The sequence below is a fragment of the Nothobranchius furzeri genome, chromosome 5 (genome assembly GCF_043380555.1).
Source record: "Nothobranchius furzeri strain GRZ-AD chromosome 5, NfurGRZ-RIMD1, whole genome shotgun sequence".
NCBI classification, from domain to species: domain Eukaryota; kingdom Metazoa; phylum Chordata; class Actinopteri; order Cyprinodontiformes; family Nothobranchiidae; genus Nothobranchius; species Nothobranchius furzeri.
The window spans coordinates 83,281,823-83,306,240 of NC_091745.1; the positions used below are offsets into that span (position 1 = coordinate 83,281,823).

Here is a 24,418-nt window from a genome sequence, read left to right on the forward strand (position 1 = left end):
AGGGAAATGGTGACACTTTCCAAGCATTTAGTTCTCTGCACATGTTCCCCCACAAGGTATGACAAAGGGTGGAGGGTCTGTGGTGCAATCTTGGGGCTCATAAGTTACTTTAACAATATCACATAATGTTAGCAAACATTTTGTGTTTCAAGGTATATTACAGGTTTACGAGCATGATCCAGCAAGGGTTCTTTGTTTGGTGAAATCCGCTTCAGGCTTCCTCTCGGGCCAAATAATCTCTTACAAAATATTGAATCAGCAGAATAAAGGTTGTGAGCAGCTCAGCAATTAATCCAGGTTCCAGGAAGGTGTTGAATGCTCTGTCTCCAGAAGGTTGTTGCAGTTAGCGCCTTAGAAACAGGCAAAGCTACAAGCAGGCTCCAGTTGGCTGACACGAGCCTGACCCAGAAGATCGAAGCAGAACCAGGCTTTTCGGGATGCAGCGGGGCCAATGTCTAGAAGATACAGAAGAACCAGGGTCCAAGCAGATATAGCATACACAAGCGATCCAGTCCAAAGATGATGGAAAGCCCACTTCAGGCTAACAGAAACCAGATAAAGCCTGGCAAAGATCAGAAGAAATCCAGGAAGGACCAGGCAGAAACCAACAGGGTCCTAGCTGGAAATGATGAAAACTCTGATCAGGCCAGCCAAGGTCTGAGCCACAGACAAAGGAAGATCAGAGCAGGATCCAAGCTGAAGATGGTCAGAGTTTGTGGTTTTTAGATTGTGAGAAGTGTGGGATCAACCACACCACACAGCAGGCCTTTGTTTTCCAGGAATGTTGTATCTGTCTGAGACTGAAGGCCTCAGTGTCTCCGCAGCAAGGGTTGAGGTGGAGAAGCAATCCAGGACCTTCTGCCAAATTGCATGAATCATAAAACTTCACAAAAATACAGAGAATGTTAATCAAAACATCTACTCCAACATTTTCTAAAAATTGAAAGAAAATATTATAAGAGCACATAAACACAAACAACGTGTAACAGTCAGACACTAACAGACAAACAATATACTGGTTGGGCTGCCATCTTGGAGAATGCCAGTATTCTGGCCACAGAGGGTGATACGGGCTGGGTGGCCTTTCATTAACCCATGAAGGGTAATTTTAGCACACAGTGGCTCAAAAAATATTTAAAAATATGAAAAAGTTGCTGTTTATCATTTTAAAGGTCGTAGGTGGATGCAGACTGATGGACTGATGAGGAGTGAGCGGGAGGAAGTTCTGATGCATTAATTACATAAATTAGGCCACATTTACACTGCAGGCAAAAGGGACCCAAAAACATTTGAACAGGCCACTTTCATATGTAGTCCTCAGTTTCTTTCATCTCATCAAATGATCATTTCACGTTTCACCTGACTTTACATCGCTTAAGTGTGACGGACGACACTATACTGGAGAAGGTAAGAATATCGACGTGAATAATGGACAAAACAAGCTTTTCTTCATCACTTAGTTATAACTTTGCCAGCTTTGATTACAGCTTTGGAATAGATGACATGTGTAGCTTCCATATTTACTTTTACAATTACAAGGTGGTGCGTGGGACACCACATCTTCTTCGGTGCATGTGAATCCCTTTCTAGATTTCTTTCCATTATTGATGGATTTACATCATAATGTGAACAACCATGGATTAATCTCAGTAGAAAGTGCTAGACCAGAACAGTGTTAGATGTGCAGTGAGGACAAAAATTTCCACAGGTCCTTTCCTCCGAAGCAGCGCTGACGGGTGTGCTCAGTGCAGTATAATGTGCTACAGTTTGTGCATGCATTATTTTTTGAGGATTTGCAAGAAAAGCACACGCAACTCCAAAGAGTGTTTAAAAACACCCAAAGGTCAAAAGTAGCTCTGCTGTCTCACCTTTGGAACATCTGTCCATGTCGTCCGATGACTGAAGCCATGCAGTTACCTTGGACTGACTGTTGGAGATGAGCGGGAAGCCTCCTGCAGGATGCACTGAGGACTGTCTTTGAATTGACAAGCACTGCACAAGTAATCAGACTACAAGGTCAGTTCAGTCCAAAAACAATTCAGTTCAATTCATTTTATTTCTATAGCACCAAATCACGACAAGTGTCGTCCCAAGGCAGTTCACAAAGTACACCTTCCAATACAGTTCAGGTCATCAAGCCAATCAGTAAAAAGTTTCCTATATAAGGAACCCAGCAGGTTGCATCGAGTCACTGACTAGTGTCAGAGTCTTTACAGCAATCCTCATACTAAACAAGCATGTAGCGACAGCGGAAAGGAAAACTCCCTTTTAACAGGAAGAAACCTCAAGAGGATCCTGGCTCAGTATAAAGCCTGATTCATGCTTCGCCGTCAGTTCCGCAAGGGACAGACATGTATGGATTGATGGAAGCATTTAGCCCTCATACTCCTCCGTCTCCTGGGTAGTGTTGCATAGCAATTCCCCACCAGGGCAACAGAGGGCGTAGCGCTGTTCTGTGGTATCCTGTCATGTATCCGGTCCAAGATAGTGTGTTTATATTGTGTTTTTTGTATATATAAGAGACTTTTTAACACAGACATATTTGTCTCTCATTCTCCTCCACCTCTTCATGCACTCGCCACCTCTAAACCCACGTTTCCTGTCATTCCCGTCCACAAACAAAACGCTTGCTGCGTATCGTTTCACTCATCCAGTCACGGGGGAATTAAACGTTCATATTTTAGAGTTTTTTCGCGAGGTATTCATGAAGCTTCTTCGTGTCTGCTGCTAGTTATTCTCTGCTCTCTTTATATTTTTGAAGGCGCAATGGCGGCGGTGTAGACGACAGCAGCTTGCGTTCTCCGTCTCGATGGACGGATGTTGGGCTCTACTCATTACGTACTTGTGTGCCTGCCGGGGCCCTACGCAAGGATGGATAATGGCGTTGCGTGTCTCCGCACTGACGCAGAAGCATGAATCAGGCTTAAGCAGCCATCTACCATGACTCATTGGGGAAAACAAGCTTTCTCCTTCAGAATAATTTTTCTAGTTGAAGATGAAAAATAAAGAACCTGCAGAAAGATATAATATTGATGTTGCACACAGTAACAGTAGGGTATGTCTCCATTGTCAGAACTTCAGGGTAAATTCTGTTGTGCCTCCAAACAAATTCAGGCCTTTTAGGACTTTGCACAGACCCTAGCATATCGCGACTGCTTCAACGGTGAGTAATGTCATCAAAAAGTGTCCACACTAACATTAAAAATGTTATTCTGTTGGAATATGGAAACTTAATTCATTTAGAGTATTGAGGGAGCTACTTTATGATGTAAAATGTGGCGTTCAATGACCAGAAAAAGTGTTGTTTTATTATGGTACTCTGTGACACAACAAAGCTCTGTGAACTATGGTTGTGAAGGAAATTCAACAGCGTTTTTCTGTGTAGGGAGTTTAGTAATGCCAATTTTAAATCAGTGTGAACGGTCTTCGAGAGGAGCCAGTTGAGGCGACTCGGGCATCTGGTCAGGATGCCTCCTGGATGCCTCCCTGGTGAGGCTTTCCGGGTACGTTCAATCGGGAGGAGGCCTAAAGTTAGACCCAGGACACATTGGAGGGACTATGTCCCTCACCTGGCCAGGGAACACCTTGGGATTCCCCCGAAAGAGCTGGCCCAAGTGGCTGGGGAGAGGGAAGTCTGGGCCTCTCGTCTTAGGCTACTGCTCCCGCAACCCAACTCTGGAGAAGCTGAATAAAATGGATGGCTGTATGGATGGTGAACGGTCTTTGTAGTTACATTCTGCTTCACAAGCAACTCTTGTTTTGGACAATATCTGCTTATTACTAATCAGCATGAGTTAACCAAAGGTTCTGCTAAGCTACTGGGCCTTTCCGAGTACCTCCCCTGTTCAGGTACTCCAAAAGTTTCTCAAAATGGCCCGGCCTGGTGAAGTGGAAACGCACCTGCCGGGAAGTTCCAATAAAATTACCCTGAACTTCCGATAGCGGAAATACATCTATTGAGTTACCCTTCTGATTGAGGCACTCTCAGCCATGCTGGGGGTGTTGGGGGAGGGGTATAGCGGAAAGAAGAAGGGCTTCTCGCTGGAGTACATGGCCATCTCATTTTGGCGATAGACTCGATGGTGACGCAGCTTTGAAACCCATTCGTCAAAAAGCTCCTGTGACTTAATCTGCAGAGGAGATCCCACCATCAGACATTCACACAAGGTCAAGTGGGACTTAAATAGAGGTCATAAACAAAAATACAGAGCACTAGGACTAAATATTAATTCACATAATTATTGGTAAAATCCCTTTAATATCATAATTTCAGAAAAATACAGAGATCATTCACCCATTCTTCTGATTTACCTTAAGGTGATAAATGTTGTCTTCTGCGTCAAGATCAATACACTTGGCTTTTTTCTTAATGGCCATGACTGAGAGACCCACGTCAATGCAACCATGCTGCTTCCCTTTGTCAATCTGGGATAGGGATAGGGTTAGCGTTGACACGAAACATAATTTTATTACATTAGCTGGTGCACAAATGCTGCAGGGTGCTGTCAAGTTTAGGAACAAACTATGTACTGGCTCTGGCAAAAACAACTTAGCCAACATTCTGCATGTCATTCCGCCATAAAACGTGAAGCTGGAAGGCTAATTTTACAGTTTGATTCCTTGCAATGATAAAGGATTGCAAATAATTCAGGGCTTTTAAAACTACAGTGGTAGCTCACAAACCTGCACAATACAGCCAGTAGCCTTATGTACTCACATCAGGGCTGCACTTGCCATACTTCAAGATGCCCTTATTGAGGACAAAGTATCTCTGAGGAAGAAAAAAGGAACAAATGAGATGCAGCTGGAATCATATGCAACACTCCTGTTATAACTCTGTGATTGTGACAGAACAAATGTCTTGACAATGTCTGTAATGATTTTTTCTGGAGTAAAATAATCGTCATTCCATACTCCCTTGAATTTGTCTCCTTTTATTACTCCTCCTATCACTCCAATGCAATCTCCCTTCTCTGCTTACATTTCTAAATGTAATTCTTGGGGCTCTTACTGTACATCAAGAGAATCTGAGTGAAGAAAGCACAGAGACCCGATTTAGAAGTCAATACTAAACATATACAGTTTGGTAGCCAACAGGCCATCAGCTAATGCATGTGAGTGGAACGCAAATATAAGTAACTATCATTATCCCAGGAAAAGCTCTCAGACAGCAGGCGCTGACCCTGGTCATCTGTGACTCTCCTGTGGGTGAAATCATCTGCAGCAGAATGTCATTTAATGTGTTTTAAGCATGAATGGTCGTGTCAGCAAGTTTGTTAAAGGATACATAAAAACTACAAAGAACAGCTTTCAATGAAATTAAGCAATCACATGGAAAAAATCCCTCACAAGAACTGTAAAGTCCCATGGGTCTTTTAAGGGATTTATCATACCTTGTGCCATCCCTTCATGGGCCACTTCCTCCTCTTTAGCATGAAGCCTTCCTTTTTCTGGGGCTCCAGAACATTCCCAAAGACCCCCCATGAATCTGTCACAATTTCCCAGCTGTCCTGCAGGAACACAGAATAAAAGTAATGTCTAAATGACTGACATGATAGCAAACACGTGTAATTGAGTGAAACAGGTTTGAAATTTGTTGTTGGTTCAGATCTGCTGTTTGTTTTCATCTAGTGTCGATTGTTCAATAAAATAAGCTTTTGATGAAAAGTTTCCACAGTTCTACAGATTCTGGTGTTATTATTTTGACCTAGAATCAAATGTAAAATTAGTATTCCTGTCTAATCTCACACTTACCCAAAATAATTTCCGGACTGGGATTACAGTTTAATCCCATAACTCCAGCCAATACAAAGTTTAGGTTGATGCTTCATCATGAACTAATCCGTAAAGGCCTGCTTGTATAAAATAGAGTAAAAATCCCAGGAAGGCTTTAAGAACACACCAGTGGAGTTTTGTAACAGAATAATGATTGAGCTTAAGTTTAACCTGGTATGAGCTAAAATAATTCATACATCCATTCTTTTCCACTTATCCGGAGTCGGGTCGCAAGGACAACAGCCTAAGTGGAGAGGCCCAGACATCCCTCTCCCCAGCCACTTGGACCAGCTCTTCCGGGGGAACCCCAAGGCGTTCCCTGGCCAGGCAGGAGACATCAACCCTCCAGCATGTCCTGGGGCTTCTTTTAGGTCTCCTCCCAGTTGTAGGTGCCCAGAAAACCTCACCAGGGAGGCATCCAGGAGGCATCTTACTTAGATGCCCGAGCCACGTCAACTGGCTCCTCTCGATGTGGAAAAGCAGGGGATCTACTTCGAGACTCTCCCAAGTGACCGAGCTTCTCACCCCATCTCTAATGAGAGCCCAGACACCCTGCAGAGAAAATTCCGTTTGGTCGCTTGTATCCGCGACCTCGTTCTTTTGGTCACTATCCAAAGCTCATGACCATAGGTGAAGGTAGGAACGTTGATTGCATGTTAACTCGAGAGCTTCGCCTTCTCGCTCAGTTTTCTTTTCACCACGACAGCCCTGCATCACTGCAGATGCAGCATCAATCCACCTATTGCAATCCACCTATTGATCTTGCTCCTGCTGTACCCCACAAAGGGCCCCTCAAGGGAAGTGGTTGAACACCTTTTCCAAATCCACAAATTACATGTTCCACGCACCCTCCTGGACCCCCTAAGGGTATAGAGCTGGTCCAGTGTTCCACATCCAGGACAAAAACCACATTGCTCCTCCTGAATCCAAGGTTGGACAATCCAACAGACCTTCCTCTCCAGTACCCCTGAACAGACCTTACCAGGGAGGCTCAGGAGTGTGATCCCCCTTGTAGTTGGAACACACCCTGTGATCCCTTTTTTAAATAGGGAAACCACCAGCCCAGTCTGCCAGTCTAGTGGAACTGTCCACAATGTCCATGCAATATTGCAGAGACTCGTCAGCCAACACAGCCCTAAGACATCCAGAGCCTTAAGGAACTCTGGGCGGATCTCATCCACCCCTGGAGCCTTGCCACTGAGGAGCTTTTTGACAAACTCACCCCCAGTGATTGGACAGTCCAAACCAAAGTCCCAGACTCTACTTCTTTACTGGAAAATGTGCCGGTGGGATTGTGGCAGTCTTCGAAGTATTCCGCCACCAATTATCAATCCACAATGTCCGGAGTAGAGGTCAGCAGCACACCATCCCCACTGTAAACAGTGTTGTTAGCACAATGCTTTCCCATCCTGAGGCAACGGACCAAAATAATTCAACTTTTTTCCATAAGTTATTAAAATATTTTTGTATGTTTTAAAATCTGTGTGTCAGGGTTATTTTCTCTGCTCCCTGTTTTCTAATTGCGGGGCACATTCCAGATTTTTGAGAATCACTGTTGATGCCCAAGTGCAGAACTGGGTTATTTTATGTAAATCCTGTTGGCTCATGAAAACTCACAACACTGCAGCAAAGTAGGTGTACTTTGCCTAAATATACTGTGGCAGCAGGAACATGCTGATTTTGCTTTATACGTTCGTGCTGTGAAGAACTTTTGTCGCTGTAAGCATTGATTTGTTTAGGGAATGTTTGGGCGTGTTTTAAAGTTAATAGTTAATAAATTGTAAGTAATGTGAACATACATGCTAAGCTATGCTAATTGCTAAGCCTATATTAATAAGATGTAAGCAGTGTGAGCATACATGCTAAGCTAGGCTAATTGCTAAGCACTTTGCTGTATTTTGTAGTTATGGTGATAAAGCATTTATAAAGATCTTCGTTTAAGAAATACAAACCTTGGGTGAAGATTCTTGTGTTTATTGGTTGTTGTTTGCTGGCTAGCTACACACATGCTGTTAGGGACTGCTCTACACAGTGCAAATTCCTTATCATTAACAAGTTGGGCCAAATAAAACTAAAATATCTCAAAAACTAAACCCCAAATATGTGATATTTTGACATTTTCAGAGACATGAGATGAAGCCAAAGAGTTTGATGGGTAATATGTGTATGGTATGTAAAAGTCGGGTCACTAAGGAGCAAAAAACCAATACCAATATTTTCCAATATTACATTTTAAGGCCAATATCAGCCGATAACATCGGTAGACCGATAATATCAGACATCCCTACAGTGAACTACTTTATTCTACAGCCAAACAGTACTGCGGTCCCATTCCCTGGAATGGATCCCTTGCTCATGGTGCAGAATAGACACCAACATGCAGAGTCAGAACACTGAACAAAAGACATCCACACAACCCAACACACCAAAATAGGACAAAACAACTGTCCCCACAACCCTTAGCCCTCAAGCATAAAGTCCTGGAACTGTCCAGGCTGGTGCAGAACACGCACAAGTCTCCCCTGTGCCCCAGTGCCTCAGCATCTCAGGCAAATCCCTGGCCCGTTCAGCATTGACATCAGAAGATGGGGAGCCTCATCCATTGCCACCAGCCTGTGGCACAGGAGCTCAAAGTCGATTTAAAGTCAGTCGGTCCTTGTGATGGTCGCTCATGACCACGCAAGCAAACCCGAAATACCACCTCAGAGATCTGGTCCACGATCTACCCAGGTCCCTGCCAGTGATGCATCAGCTTTGGGGAGAGCACCCTTTTCCTGACTGGGCAGTACACCCAGGTCTTGTCCTCAGGTGCAAGGGGTGGGCCATTAGTCCTGGAGTCGAATGCCCTCTTCTGGCGGGCTCCAGTTTCCAGCAGGGATGTTTGCACCAGCTTATGCACCCCTTCAAGACGTTCTTTCAGCTGCCAAACATAGTTTCAGACCACTCAAAATCTCTGGCTCATGTGGTGGACCAAATATCAAGTCCGCCAGTGTCCGAAGCTCCCTCCCAAACATCAAGATGAGTGGGGTGTTCTGGCTGGATTCCTGGACAGCAGTGCAATAAGCCCACAGCACAAGAGGCAGATTCCAGTTCCAGTTTCTTTGATGCTGGCTGGTGAGTATGGTAAGTTGGGTGGCCATGTTGTGATTAACACCTATAAAGGACCCCATGGAGCTCCAGACTGACATACTGGGAGTGCAAGATCTTCAGCTCTGGCAAATGGGAGAACACAGCTGGCCAATCAGCTCATCACCTCTTCCGGAACTTGATCAGCCTCCTGTTGCTCCTTTAGCTGTTCCATGGGAAATCGCTCCTTCTCTTTGTTGTCAGCAACTGGATCGGCTGCTGCTGCTGCTGAGGGTGCATGCTCCTGTTCCTCGCAACAAACGCAGTGTCAGCACTCATTAACAAGGCAGGGCTGCCAAGAGAGGTCATAACCATCTAGCCACCTGTCCCACTGGTTGCTTAGCCCTCTGGAGGCAGGCGTTGCAGATTTGCAACAGTTAAAACCTACCTACCTGGTTACTCCACATTTGTAATTCATGAGCATTTTTAACTCAGAAGTACCCCTGAAGGACTTAGTTGTTCGTCCTTTTATCAAAACTTATTTTGAGCCTGAGAGGGTTAAAGTTCAACAACCAAGTAAGACTAGCTTAGTTGGTCCGGAGCTTGAACTTGGTTCCCAGGAGGTAAGGTTGAAAGTACCGCACTGCCAAGTCTACAGCCAGCAACTCCCATCTGGTGTTGCAGTAGTTTCTCTCAGTCCGGCTACGGCTGAAGTGGGCCACAACCTTCTTGCCAGCCACCCTCTGCTGTGAAAGCAAAGCTCCTACCCCAAAGCTACTCATGTCGGTGTCCAAAGTGAAAGACTTGCCTGGGTTGGGATAAACCAGAACTGGAGCATCAGTCAAAGCAGCCTTGAGTTGGTGAGAAGTTGCTGCACACTCCTCAGTCCACTCAAACAGCTAGTCTTTCTCAATCAGCTGATGTAGGGACTGGCAGTGGAGGAAAACCCTTTTACAAAGCAGCAGTAATACGATGCCAACCCAAAGAAACTCCACAGCTCTGAGGTGCTAGCTGGCATGGTGAAGAGAGAGCTGAACCAGAAGGCAAAGCTCTCGAATCACCTATGGTTAAGAGCTTTGGATAGAGACTGAAAGAATGAAATTGCGGATACAATCAGCCAAAATGAATTTTCTCCACGGGATGTCTGGGCTGTCCATTAGAAGTAGGGTGAGAAGCTTGGTCATCCGGGTGGGGCTTGGAGAATACCCTTTACTCCTCCACATCAAGAGGAGCCAGTTGAAGTGGCTCGGGCATCTAGTTAGGATGCTTCCTGGATGCTTCCCTGTTGAGGTGATGTCCAAGAAGACCTCAAAGAAGACCCAGGACACGCTGGAGGGTCTATGTCTCTCGGATGGCCAGGGAACACCTTAGGATTCCCATGGAGGAGCTGACATAAGTGGCCCAGGAGAAGGAAGTCTAGGCCTCTCTGCTTAGGCTACTGCCCCACAAATCCCCCCTAATTTTAACCCCGAGGCTATCATATTTCAAGATGGCGCATAACTAATGAGTGCCCACCATGTTTTATATGAATAAAAATAAAAAATTTCAAACCAAGAGGATTACTTCATAAATGTAGTTTTGACTTTAGAATAGGACATAATTGGCATGCGGACCACAACCCTTAATCCAGTGCTAAATGGAAATCTTTCCAGTAAGTATACAGAAAATATCAATAAAACTACAGCCTAGACTAGAGGCTGTCAGGAATGCAAAACTGTCAAGTACACAGGTGGCAGGAACAGTCAATCACACGTTAGCAAGTATTGTCACGAGGCAGAGTTGCTGCAGTCGGGGCCGCTAAAGTCTCTGGAGGCGCCTCTTGGAAAACCAGGGCAGATAGTGTCTTGAGGCTGAGGAGTTGACAGAGCCGGACCAGCTCAGACTGGAGGCAGGTGAACTCTGTCGGGTCGCTTGCAGGCAGGGTCGCTGAAGTGACTGGAGGCGAGGCTGCTACAGGCGGGGCCGCTGAAGTAACTGGAGGCGGGGCAGCTGCAGGCAGGGCCACTGGAGTTTCTGGAGGTGCCTCTTGGAGAACAAGGGCGGATAGGGTCTCCAACTGGAACTCCTGCAGACTGAGGAGTTGACGGAGCCGGGCCAGCTCAGACTGGAGACCGGCGAGCTCCGTTGTGTCGTCTGCAGGCTCGATCCCTTGGTCTGTTGTCGACGAAGGTGCTGACTGGACTAGAGACGGAGCCTGAGCGTCCAAGCTGGAACGCAGAGCAGGGACCTCTGAGGTGGACAGCAATACTCTGCTCATTTGACCCCACCATCTGGTCCCTCTTAGAGTGGGAGGAGACCTCGGGAGGAGTGTCTCCCGGCTGAGTGCACTGCTCGTGGGACGTCTTCACAACCCCCTCTGGAGTCTGACTCACTGAGGAGCTGGAGGTGACATCAGCAGGAGTTGTGGCGCGCCCGTGGCACAGTTCCCGGGCTGCAGGTGACGACGGGGCCTGGGTTCCCTCCCGCGTCGTGGACCAACTCCAGGAGAGCACACTGCCAGTCTGGTGCTCTCGTAGGGGAAGTTGTCCGGCTACGCCTCCCAGCCCAACCTCCCATCTGGATCGGGCAGGGCAGAAAGGATCACCAAGGCCGACGTTTGGCGGCGGCATCTGCGGCACGGCAGCGCTGGAGGAGGGGAGGCCGGCTGGTAGCTGGGAGAGAGCTACTGCAGCAGGCACTCCCAGGGAACAATTTCCCCGCTGGATCCTTCAGGAGGTCTGTTCATTCTGTCACGAGCGCGGAGCGAAGTAGAGTGGTTGAGGTGAGAATCCAAAGGCAGGCAGGCAGGCAGCAACATTCAAAAGGTTTTAATGATGAGCTCAATGGACACTGAAACAATGAACAGATAAGGAACACAGAACTGGGAGTGTTTAAATACAAGAGGAGCTGGGATCTAAAGTTAGTGGGAGACGAGAGGCAGGTGGGAGCAATTAGGGAAGACACAGGGCTGAAAAGAGTGGGGAGACAGGACAGGTTGTGACAAGTATCAGCAGAGCCAGTAGATGTGCTTATGGACAGTTCTAGTGGGAAACGGGCTTCAATACGAGCGTTTGTTTTGTCTTAGTGCTCAACTAGTGTTTATTTAATATACAGTAGATTAATATAGTTTTTGTATGGGAAAAGTGCAGTGGACAAAAATGTACTTTGGAAATAGAGACCCAAACACTCAGATAACAAAATTGTCTTTGGCCGAGGTTTTACGTGATTCTCGTTGGTATTTTTTTTTTCAGCGTGTCTTTGACCATTTCCAAATTACCAGTTTGAGCTCAACTAACTGTCAGCTGGACAAGATGAACGCTGAAGGTGAGGCTTTCTAAATGAAAAAGGGGGAAAAAATAAAAACAACTGTGGTAATGGGGCAGGGACAAGAGCATTGCATGAGAGAAGCTTTTCCAGGGCTCATCACAGCCCCCCCCCCCCCCCCCCCCCACACACACACACACACACACACACAGGGAGTCATTATTGTCAGCCTCTGCCATTCTTCAAGGTCAAGCAACACTTCCAGAAATAAAAGCAGGTCATACTGCTCATGAAACAGTTCAGGGAAACAGCTCTTAGTGTAATAAAAATGTTATTTAATATCTGAGAGTGTTTAGCAGATTTGGTCTGCAGGCCTCCCGCTGAGGATGGTAGGGGTTGTTTGTAAAAACTGCTGTCTTTCAGGAATGGACCTGCTGAAATCCTGGTTGTTAAAATAAATATGACATTAAAGAAACTCTCAAATCGTTTGAACTCCATCCTCCTAACAACATCCAGTGTGCGTGTGTGTCTGTGTTTGTGGTGTTTTCTGTTTGATAGGACATGGATTTCAGTTGCCAGGTGCTCCAAAAGGCTTTCTTCACTTATTCAATCGGCTGTATGAGCTTACACCTTGTTTCCAAATATTTCAAGAGCTTGTTAGCGTTTGTCATTTAACCCTCCTGCATTGTTAATGGGGTCAGATGGGCCCCAGGTGCGTTTTTATTTATTTATTTATTTATTAGGAGTGTACCACTTCACCCTAGCGAAGGAATAAACAATAAACCACGTTTAACCACCCCTGCCCTGGAGGGTTCATCTGATAGGACAGTAGAAGGGTTAAGCAAGTGTTTCTTGTCTTTGCTCTTTTTTATTTTCATTGTTATTGGCTTTTTCCAAGTGTTTCTTTGTCTTTTCCTCACTCAGCTCATTTACAACACTCTCAGAGTCAATGCTGCATCTTTCCCGACACACTTCTTGCTGGGCTGATTTTAAGTTCCAAACTGAATAAAGCCACTGCTTACTCATTGCTCAGTTTTCATTCAGCTTCCTAAATGTTTGTACATTAAAAAACCATGCAAAGTCAACAAATCATGTTGTGACCCCACTGTTTTGTCCTCTTTGGCTGAATCATAATTGAAAACTTCGTTTAGGCCAGGCTTCAGATGGTGCAGAACTCTGTTGCCCGACTCATAGGACTAAGAGGAGAGACCATACTACACCAATACCGGCTGCCCTGCACTGGCTTCCAGTTCCTAAATGGGTCAGTTTCAAAACCCTGGTGTTTGTTTTCATGTCTCTTCAGGGCAGTGCCCCTTCTTATATGTCAGACCTGCTTCATAGTTATGCTCCTGCTTGCTCCCTACGGTCAGCCAAACAGGAAACGTTGACCGTCCCAGTGAAAGTGTACAATGGATCGAGCATTTACTATATCAGCTATATCTCTGAAACTATGGATCTCATTGCCAATTAGTGTTAAAAAAGTTCTAAGAGTAATAAATCCTGCCTGAAAACACACTTAGCGTTTCCACATTGTGCACAGTGCTAGCCCAGACTCTCATGCTACCTGTCAATCAAATAGCATAAATAGCATCACAACTAAATGGAAGAGTTACAAAAAACGCTACCCCCTCAGAGTTGCCATGCATGTAAACTAGAACTGTTGGACCTAGATGGTGTTTGTACCAGGCTGTCAACATGTTTTTTCCTGCTGTGAACCTGGTATTTCCAACATGGGAGGCAATGAGAATGTGCTGTTGAGCCAGCACCTATAGCGGATGAGGGGGAACTGCAATTTTGGTCACTTACATGTTGGCTTTGCATAATGCAGACAGTGACTGCCCCTTGATAAATACTCAGAAATGCAGGTTTGTCCTGTTTGTGGTACTTGAGTGAAATTCACTTACTTTCATTTACAAAAAGAAAAAGCTAAATGGATAATGAAAAATTCATGAGTCTGCAGCCTGCCAATAAAAATTCAAAGCTTGTTGGTTCATCAGCTTAATTTCATGTTGTGTGTGTGTGTGTGTGTGTGTGTGTGTGTGGGTGGGGTGGGGGTGGGGTGGGGGGGCTTTAAGGAAACTACAAATTGCTTTCAGTGACTCAGAGCACTACAGTCGGAAACATTTATCGAGGACATGGTGGATAATGCTTGAACGTTACCTGTCGGCCCTCATGTTTGGAGGAGGAGCTGCTGTTGCTGTGTGACACAGAGGAGATTTTTTGCGAGCTGTGCTCTTCTGAGCTCATCTTGCTGCAGGCTGGCCTGTGAGGGCTACAACTCCACTACAAGGGGCATTTCTCCATCTGAGACAGAAAAGGTGAAGATGGGGTCATGTGGAGAGAGAGTAGTATGACAAATGGTTTGAAGAGGCAAGTTCTCTAAAAGCCTTTTAGCACTCACTGAAAAATACATTAGATTATTCAGAGTGATTAGTTTTTCCATCTCCACACAGCAGATACTTGGGCTGAAGCAGCTCTCAACAGTGAACAAACATCAACCACATGACTGGAGGACATAAACTGAACTGCAGTTGAGGACACCAGAGGTTTGAATATTTCACTTATTGGTCTTTAAGAGATTGATGGATTTGGGACATTTTAAAAGCTCATAAATCTAAAGCCCCCACTTAAATTATGCGCAGTGATTTAGGAGGTCATCAAGTCTTCATACCTGAAAAATCAGATGGAGGTGTACTGATACAAAAGGGCCTTTTTAAAAGAACTGACTTTTAGATTAGATATGTGGATATAAAATAGTTTTTAAATCAGAAATTTTGTTGCAAAAAATTATAAACAAAATATGCGATCAGTATGAAATTAGAGATAATTTAACAGCTCCCTAAAGTTTCACTGAAACATGAGATCATCAATCCATCAGAGGTCAGCTCTAGGTCTAGAATTTTAAAAAATTGAAAGTTTTAGTCAAATGCTAAACTACATGTAATCTAACTAAAGTCTGATGCTCATCGGGCTGCATCAGCTTCAGCTTCCTTACCAACTGGCAATGGTCGGTGGCGCCTGGCAGCAGCAGCCTCACCTCAGTGTGCCCCAGGGCAGCTGATTACAAAAACAGCTAGAGAAAAAATGTATCCAGTAACGTATAGTGTCTTGGACAAGTAACTTTAATTTGATAACTAATGTTGCATCCAGAAATGGTCAGTTTTTCATCTATATATTGGCCTTTTCAGAGACAAGTCATCTTCAGACATTAATCTGCCTCTGTGCGTCTTTCAATCTTCTGAGCTGCAAGAAAGATTCTACAGTGCGTGTTGACACTTAGATTGATTAGATCATGGTCCGTCCTCAAGGACTCTGCCGAGCTGCAGCTTATCTATATCTGCTTCACAGAACAAAAAATGAACTTTTATAATGAAATCAGATAATGAATGAACCAGGTGCTTAAATTAATAAGGTTGATTAATCCGTGTTTAGATTAATAAGAATAATAATATGAATGTGTTCTTGAAATGACCCATTTATGTTAATCAGTTTACGTGACTGGACAAGCTCACACAGTCCCGCATATCTCCTTGACGCAAAGTTAAAGTAATTGCATGCACATAGAGATTTCCTTATCCACAAGTCAGAGCATCTTCATATCTGAAGAAGACGTGATGTTCTGAGGTTTGTTTGTTAACACCTCTTAACTTCTTTTGTCCTGATTGGCCATGTGATCATAACATGAGAATTATTAAAACAGAACTCACTTCCTGAATGATTCAGTTTTTGAGTAGACCATCGGAGTGGCAGACCAAGGCGGGAGCCTTGGCGGTCCGATCCCCGGACAAGAAAACTGGTTTTTGGGACATGGAACGTCACCTTGCTGGCAGGGAAGGAGCAGGAGCTTGTGGCAGAGATTGAGCAGTACCGGCTAGATATAGTTGGACTCACCTCGACACATAGCATTGGCTCTGGAACCTAAGTCCTTGAGAGGGGTTGGACACTCTCCTTTGCTGGAGTTGCTCCGGGTGAGAGGCGGAGGGCTGGGGTTGGCTTTTTGTTAGTGTCACGCGAGGGTACACAGGAATAAACCCAAATGCAGGAGACAGGATGACCAGATCCGATACTGATTACTTTTAATAACAAAAAATCACCACATAAGTGGGAAAAGGACTTCACGGGTAATACAAAACAAAACTACCACGGACTCGAAACAAAGCTATGCTCTAAACACCAGAAACTCTTCACAACAACGCCACACCATGCACAGGAAGCAGCTGCTTAAATACATGGTGTGGCAATCAGGAAATTGCAGTCAGCTGCGGCATTCCCCGATGCTCCAAAGAGGGGCAGGAACAGCAGGAAGAGCCACAGCCAACCTACACAGAGAAAGAAAAACACGCATTAAAACAATCAGGAGGAGTAACCCATAACATAACCCCCCTCACAAGGTCCGGCTTCCAGACGGACGACGAGGCTGATCAGGGTTGTCCCGGTGAAAACGGGCGATCAGGTCACGGCACAGGATGTGGCGTTCGGGGACCCACTGGCGGTCCGCCGGGCCGTAACCCTCCCAATCCACCAGGTACTGGATGCCCCGACCCACCCTCCGAGAGGCCAGGAGCTTGTTCACCTTGAAGACCGGGCCACCGTCCACAAGGCGAGGAGCAGGCGGAGCCGCAGGGGGCGGATGCAAGGGGCTAGTCACAAAGGGCTTAAGCTTGCTCACGTGGAAAACAGGGTGGATCCGCAGGGAGCGAGGAAGGTCCAACCTGACCGCCACCGGGTTGATGACCCTGGACACCGAATAGGGGCCGATGTACCGAGGAAGGAGCTTTCTCAAACCCCCTTTCAATGGCACATCTGTCGAGGCAAGCCAAACCTTGTCTCCCACCTTGTAGTCGGGTGCGGCTGATCTCCGACGGTTCGCCACTGCGGTGAACCGTTCCTGATTCTGGACCAGACGAGAGCGGTAATCCACCCAAGTGCGCCGACAGCGTCGTACAAACGCGGCAGGGCCGGAGGCCGATGCAGACCTCTCCTGATGGGGGAAAAGTGGGGGCTGATAACCATAGGCAGCCTGAAAAGGGGAGAAACCGGTAGAGTTCACAAGAGAATTATGGGAATATTCTGCCCAAGGGAGCTGTGAGGACCAGGTCGGGGGGTTCTTAGAGCACATAGCTCGTAGGGTGGTCTCCAAGTCCTGATTAAACCGCTCCACTTACCCGTTGGTCTGAGGATGGAAACCAGAACTTAAACTGACCGTTATCCCGAGGAGCTTGCAGAATTCTCTCCAGAATGCTGCCACGAACTGTGGACCCCGATCCGAGGTAATGTTCTCAGGAAGCCCGTGCAGTCGAAACACATGTCGTGCCACTATCTCGGCCAGTTGTTTTGCCGAAGGCAATTTCTGTAGGGGCACAGCATGAACCAACTTCGAAAATCTGTCCACGATAGTCAGAATGACAGTGTTACCTCTTGAACGGGGCAGACCCGTGATGAAGTCCATGGCTATGTGGGACCATGGTCTTGAGGGGATAGGTAAAGGCTGTAGGAGACCTGCAGCAGGGGTTCTGGGCACTTTAGCACTGGCACACACAGGGCACGAGGAGACGAAAGCTCGTATGTCAGAGGACATGGTGGGCCACCAGAAACGCTGAGCCACCAGGAAGGCGGTCCTTGTCATCCCGGGATGGCAAGCCAGGCGTGACGAGTGCCCCCACTTCAGCACCGCGGGGCGTAGACTCGAAGGCACAAACAAGCAGTTAGGGGGGCATCCATCAGGGATTGGGACCGTGCCTGAAACTGCAGACTTGACCCTACGTTCCAAGGCCCAGCGGTTAGCCCCAAGTACCAGGACAGGAGGAACGATGGTGGTGGTACCCGGGACCTCTGTCGACCTGCAGTCCTGCTGATATTGTCGGGACAAGGCGTCAGGTTTGATGTTTTTGCTGCCAGGGCGATAAGAGAGGGTGAAGTTGAAACGGTCAAAAAACAGAGCCCACCGGGCTTGGCGTGGATTAAGTCGCTTAGCCGTGCGAATGTACTCTAGGTTCTTGTGGTCTGTCCACACCAGAAAAGGCTGTCTTGCACCCTCCAGCCAGTGGCGCCATTCATCAAGGGCTAGCTTAACAGCTAGCAACTCTCTGTTCCCTATGTCGTAGTTTCTCTCCGCAGGATTGAGCTTGCAGGAGAAATACGCGCAGGGATGAACTTTGTTATCAGACGCTCTCTGTGACAACACGGCCCCCACCCCAGACTCAGACGCATCGACCTCCACAATAAACTGTTTGGAGGGGTCAGGCTGTGTCAGGATAGGAGCCGTAGAGAAACGTATTTTAAGCTCAGTAAAAGCCCTATTGGCTCCAACGTCCCAGACAAAACGTACCTGAGCTGAGGTGAGTTTATGGAGAGGTGCAGCCACGCCACTGAACCCTTTGATGAAACGTCTGTAGAAGTTAGCAAACCCCAAGAAGCGCTGGAGTTGCTTACGATCCGCGGGGACAGGCCAATCGAGAACAGCTTGTACCTTAGCCTCGTCCATCTGCACTGAACCAGGAGAAACCACATGCCCAAGGAACTTGGTTTGTGTTGTGTGGAACTCACATTTCTCCGCCTTGCAGAACAGCTGGTTCTCGAGAAGACGCTGCAATACGGCTCTGACGTGCTGCACATGAGTGTCTCGGTCTGGGGAAAATATCAAGATATCATCCAAATAAACAAACACAAATTTGTTGATCATGTCCTTGAGAACGTCATTTATGAGGCATTGGAAAACTGCGGGCGCATTGGTGAGACCAAACGGCATGACCAAATACTCAAAATGGCCATTGGGAGTATTGAAAGCAGTCTTCCACTCATCTCCCTCACGGATACGAACCAAATGGTAAGCGCTCCGCAGGTCCAGCTTTGTGAAGATCTGAGCCCCCCTGAGAAGATCAAAAGCAGACTGTAACAGAGGCAAAGGGTAAGTGTTCCGGACTGTAATACCATTCAGCCCTCTGTAGTCAATGCAGGGCTGTAAGCCCCCATCCCACTTGCCCACAAAGAAGAATCCCGCCCCAGCTGGCGATGAGGATGGGCGAATGATCCCAGCCTGCAGGCTCTCCTGTAGGTACTCCTCCATGGCCGCACGCTCAGGGATGGCGAGGGGGTAGATGTGGCCCTTAGGAGGCTGCGTTCCAGGTAGGAGGTCAATGGCGCAGTCATAAGGACGATGAGGGGGCAGGGCCTTGGCTCGCACCTTGCAAAACACAGCGGCCAAGTCTGCATACTCGGGGGGCACCGAACTTAAGTCTGGAGGTTCAACAGGAGGGTTAGAGACAGAGGAGCGTGTAGCAGCAGCCGTTAAACAGTTCAGCAAACAGAAAGAGCTCCAGGAGAGCACACGGCCTGAACACCAGTCAATGTGAGGAGAATGTTTACACAACCAAGGAAAACCTAAAATAACCGGAGGCCTCATGGAATCCACTACATAAAAATCCATAAGTTCAGAATGGTTTCCAGAAACAGTTACCTTAATAGGAACCGTGCGTGCTGTTACTCTGTGGATGATGGAACCGTTTATGGCACGGATGAGCAAGGCAGGGGATAAGGGTATTACTGGAATACAAAGTGTGCTTACCACTTCCTGGGATATCAGATCACCATCTGAACCAGAGTCAATCAAAGTCTCATAAGCATTCTGCATCTGGCCATAGGTCACCAGCACATTGACGGGGGGTCGAGAGGGTGGGGAGGAAGATGAAAATCGACTCACTAGGTGCCCCCCCGCTAGTGAGCCCCCCCGTTTCCCGGACAGTGACGCACCTGGTGACCGGGACGAGCACAGTACAGACACAGCCCCTCCCTCATCCGTCTCTGTCGTTCAGATGCGGGGAGCCGTCCCACTCCCAGCTGCATGGGTTCCACAGGAGACTGAGCCTCACGAGCGACGGGAGGCTGTGACAAGGCCCTGAGGGGTGCGTGGTTAAAATCCGGTAGGCGGCGTTCCTCTCTGCTTCGCTCCATCCTCCGACGATCGATGCGGGTAGCCAGCTCGATTAGCTCCTCCAGATCCTCCGGAACCTCCCGTGCAGCCAGCTCGTCCTTCAGAGTGCTGGAGAGACCTCGAAGGAAGACGTCGATCTGCGCCTCTTCCGGCCAGCGAGTGTTAACTGCCAAGGTACGGAACTCCACTGCATAGGCAGAGACGCTACGTCCGCCCTGCCTAAGGCAGAGTAAGTCAGCAGCAGCAGTTCGGTGAGGAGTGGATGGATCGAACACCATGAGCAGCTGGCGAGAGAATTCCCGAAAAGAGCGGCGGAGGTCCGAGCCTCGGTCCCACTCCGCCAGGCACCACCTCTTAGCTTGTCCAGTTAAAAAGCTCATGGCGAAGGCTACTTTGCTTTCTTCAGAGGGGAACTCACCGGGGTTAAAGTCAAAATGCAGCCTGCAGGAGGCGAGGAACGGCCGGCAGTCCACAGCCGTGCCATTGAAGAGCTCGGGGGAACCCAGGCGGACCTGACGAGGCGGAGTGGGAGCCTGCGGAGTGGGAGCCTGCTCCAGCCTAGAGAGGCGTCCATGGAGTTGTTGCATTCCGGACAGGCAGCCGCGTAACTCCCGAGCCAATACAGCAAGTTCACCTCCACTTGCCGCGTCCTCATCTGACCCAGGTAAGGGAAGGTTGGCAGCTGGTATTCCTCCTGCTGGGTTGGTCATGGTGGCGTTGTAATGTCACGCGAGGGTACACAGGAATAAACCCAAATGCAGGAGACAGGATGACCAGATCCGATACTGATTACTTTTAATAACAAAAAATCACCACATAAGTGGGAAAAGGACTTCACGGGTAATACAAAACAAAACTACCACAGACTCGAAACAAAGCTATGCTCTAAACACCAGAAACTCTTCACAACAACGCCACACCATGCACAGGAAGCAGCTGCTTAAATACATGGTGTGGCAATCAGGAAATTGCAGTCAGCTGCGGCATTCCCCGATGCTCCAAAGAGGGGCAGGAACAGCAGGAAGAGCCACAGCCAACCTACACAGAGAAAGAAAAACACGCATTAAAACAATCAGGAGGAGTAACCCATAACAGTTAGCCCCAAGACTCTCTGCCTGTGTGTTGGGGTTTACCCCGGGGGACGAGAGGGTAGCTTCCCTGCGCCTCCGGGTTGGGGAACGGGTCCTGACTGTTGTTTGTGCTTATGGGCCAAATACCAGTTCAGAGTACCCACCCTTTTTGGAGTCCCTGGGACGAGTGCTAGATAGTGCTCCATCAGGGGACTCCATTGTCCTGCTGGGGGACTTCAATGCTCACATGGGCAATGACAGCTTGACCTGGAGGGGTGTGATTGGGAGGAACGGCCCACCTGATCTGAACTCGAGTGGTGTTTCGTTATTGGACTTCTGTGCAAGCCGCAGTTTGGCCATAACGAACACCATGTGCAAACATAAGGATGCCCATCGGTACACTTGGTACCAGGGCAGCCTAGTTCGCAGGTCGATGATAGACTTTGTAGTCGTATCATCTGACCTGCGGCCGTGTGTTTTGGACACCCGGGTGAAGAGAGGAGCGGAGCTGTTACCTGATCACCACTTGGTGGTGAGTTGGATCAGATGGCAGGGGAAGATGCCGCATAGACCTGGCAGACCCAAACTCATACTGAGGGTCTGCTGAGAACGCCTGGCAGAAGAACCTGTTAAGACGGTCTTCAACTCCCACCTCCGGCAGAGCCTTGACCGCGTCCCGAGAGCAGTGGGGGACATTGACTCAGAGTGGGCCATGTTCCACTCTGCGATTGTTGAGGCGGCTGTTGCTAGCTGTGGTCGCAAGGTGGCCGGTGCCAGTTGTGGTGGCGACCCCCGTACCCGCTGGTGGACACCGGAGGTTCGGAGAGCCGTCAGGCTGAAGAATGAGGCCTACAGGGCGTGGCTGGTCTGTGGGTCTCTGGAGGCAGCAGACAGGTACCGGATAACCAAGCGGGGTGCAGCAGTGGCAGTTGCCGAGGCAAAATCTCGGGCGTGGGAGGAGTTTGGTGAGGCCATGGAGAAAGACTATCGATCGGCTCCAAAAAGATTAGGGCAAACTGTCCGGCGCCTCAAGAGAGGAAGTCAGCATCTCGCTCAAACTGTTTACAGTGGGGATGGGGAGCTGCTGACGTCAACTGAGGCTATAGTCAGACAGTGGAAGGAATACTTTGAGGAGCTCCTCAATCCCACCTATGCCACCATTCCGAGAAGGAGCCAGAGCCGGGAGACCTGGGGATGGACTGTCCAATCTCGGGGGCAGAAGTTGCTGAGGTAGTCAAACAACTACACCGCCGCGGAGCCCCTGGGGTGGATGAGATTTGTCCTGGGTATATCAGGGCTATGGATGTTGTAGGGCTGTCATGGGTGACACGTCTCTGCAACATTGCGTGGTCATCGGGGACATTTCCTGTGGAGTGGCAGACCGGGGTGGTGGTCCCCATCTTTAAGAAGGGTGACCTGAGGGTGTCTTCCAACTATAGGGGGATCACACTCCTCAGCCTCCCTGGAAAGGTCTACTCCAAGGTACTGGAGAGGAGGGTCCGATCGATAGTTGAATCTCAGATTGAGGAGGAGCAATGTGGTTTTCATCCTGGCCGTGGAACTTTGGACCAGCTCTATACCCTTGCAAGGCTGATGGAGGGGGCATGGGAGTTTGCCCAACCAATCCACATGTGTTTTGTGGATTTGGAGAAGGCTTATGACCGTGTCCCCAGGGACGCTCCAGGAGTATGGGGTGGGTGGCTTTCTGTTAAGCAGGGCCGGCTTTGCTGACAGGCGACACAGGCGGCCACCTGGGGCGCCATCTGATAGATAGGGCGCAAAAAAAAAAAGATTATTAATGTTATATGAAATGCACTCTCTACATACTCAAAATTCGCCTCTGAAATGACATGAAATTAAAACATCAATATTTAAATTCTAATTATCTGGCTGCATGACGAGCTCCCGCTTGGGCCACCGCTCCGATGCATTTGACCGTTAAGGGTGCCGTAGATCACATGCGTGGGTAGCACTGTAGAAGGACATCCTGTTGTTGTCGCGTTTAAACTTTTGATATTTTACGATGAAAAGAACACCTAAGCTATCGGGATCAGCATTCCCAAAGCGAAGGAAGGAGGAAGAATAAAAACGGGCCCAAAGCAGAGGTATGTAGACTTTATAAATTTGGCAAAGGAACTTTTTGCATTACAGTTTTAGCTAACTGCCTCTCCTGCCACACACGGTCCATGGACGGATCCTCGCTAGCTGTTTACATACACAATACAGTATCTGATAACTTTAACCAATTATTTTTACTTTTGAATCATTGTATCCAGATGCAGTGAGACAATATCTGCAGCCACGACAGGCACCTGTTGACACCACGGGGGCGGGACTGTCTTCTACACCTGTTGAGTCTCACTGTGATGATGAAGAATGTAAGATTTATTTTTTACCGTTTTTCGAGTATGATTGCAGCCTTTTTATGAACTTCGATTCAAGTTTTAAGTATGCATACAATATGAATATAATATTTGCATATCAGAAGAACATTAGGTGTGTGTGTGGCAAAATTTCAACTTTGTCCGACACATCGGGCGGGCGGCACCGCCGTGGCCGTGGCGGGGACTCCCCCGCTGCCGCCGGCAACGCGTCGACGTTGAAATCCTCTGAGTGCCTCAGATCACCGGTTCTTCTTCCTCATATTCTACAATTTATTTGATGCTGAAGAGCACGTGAGAGTGAGATATAAGTTTTTTCAAATATGCTCCATGGATGTGCTCACTTCCACCTGTTTTTGATAATTTTATTCAAGTTTTCATAGAACAGACTAAAAAAAGATCAATAAAATAAAAAGTCCAGTAACATTAAAAATAATGAAAAGCATCACTGCACATGACTGAGGAATATTGAATGTGAAAGTAGCACTGTTCTTAATTCTTTTTTTTTTTTTTTTTTTTTTTTTACCGTGTCCTGTCTGGCTGTGAAGCAAGCAGAATTGATGTCTGAATGCTGGTGACAGGCCTTACAGATTTACTCTCAGGTGGAGCATCAAAGCGTTTGCTTTTAATGTCACGCCTGATACTTAAAACTTTATTGTTATTGTTGTTGAATGCATTGTAATTCCGACCAGACACGGAGAAAGAGGTGAAAGAGAAAGGAAAAGAAAAGGTGGGGAGAGGGGGGGGGGGGGGGGGGGCGGTGTTCCACAAAAATAAACAATGAACAAGAGTCTGCTTCTAGACCTGCAGAAAAAGGCAAAAAAAAAAAAGGGACACAACAACAATACAACAAGATCTAGCTATCACTGCGTCAACTTGATGAAGAAAATATATAATCAACATTGCTTAACTGAAGAATCACGATAATAAATCACAGTGCATTAAGTGCCCAC

General features: G+C 47.5%; 1 protein-coding gene across 6 annotated transcripts in view; it reads right to left on the minus strand.

The window, feature by feature from the left end:
* osbpl3b (oxysterol binding protein-like 3b) overlaps positions 1-24,418 on the minus strand; it is a 192,589-nt gene that overhangs the window by 150,357 nt on the left and 17,814 nt on the right. For 5 of the 6 annotated variants that reach the window (XM_070551284.1, XM_070551283.1, XM_070551282.1 and 2 more), the window contains exons 2-7: positions 14,245-14,388; positions 5,394-5,510; positions 4,718-4,771; positions 4,312-4,425; positions 3,966-4,130; positions 1,869-1,992 (exon numbers count right to left, since the gene is read on the minus strand). In XM_070551284.1, the coding sequence (XP_070407385.1) occupies positions 1,869-1,992; positions 3,966-4,130; positions 4,312-4,425; positions 4,718-4,771; positions 5,394-5,510; positions 14,245-14,331 (661 nt within the window). In that variant the 5' untranslated portion in view covers positions 14,332-14,388. The remainder of the gene's footprint in view (positions 1-1,868; positions 1,993-3,965; positions 4,131-4,311; positions 4,426-4,717; positions 4,772-5,393; positions 5,511-14,244; positions 14,389-24,418) is intronic. The other variant, XM_070551285.1, reaches the window with a different exon arrangement.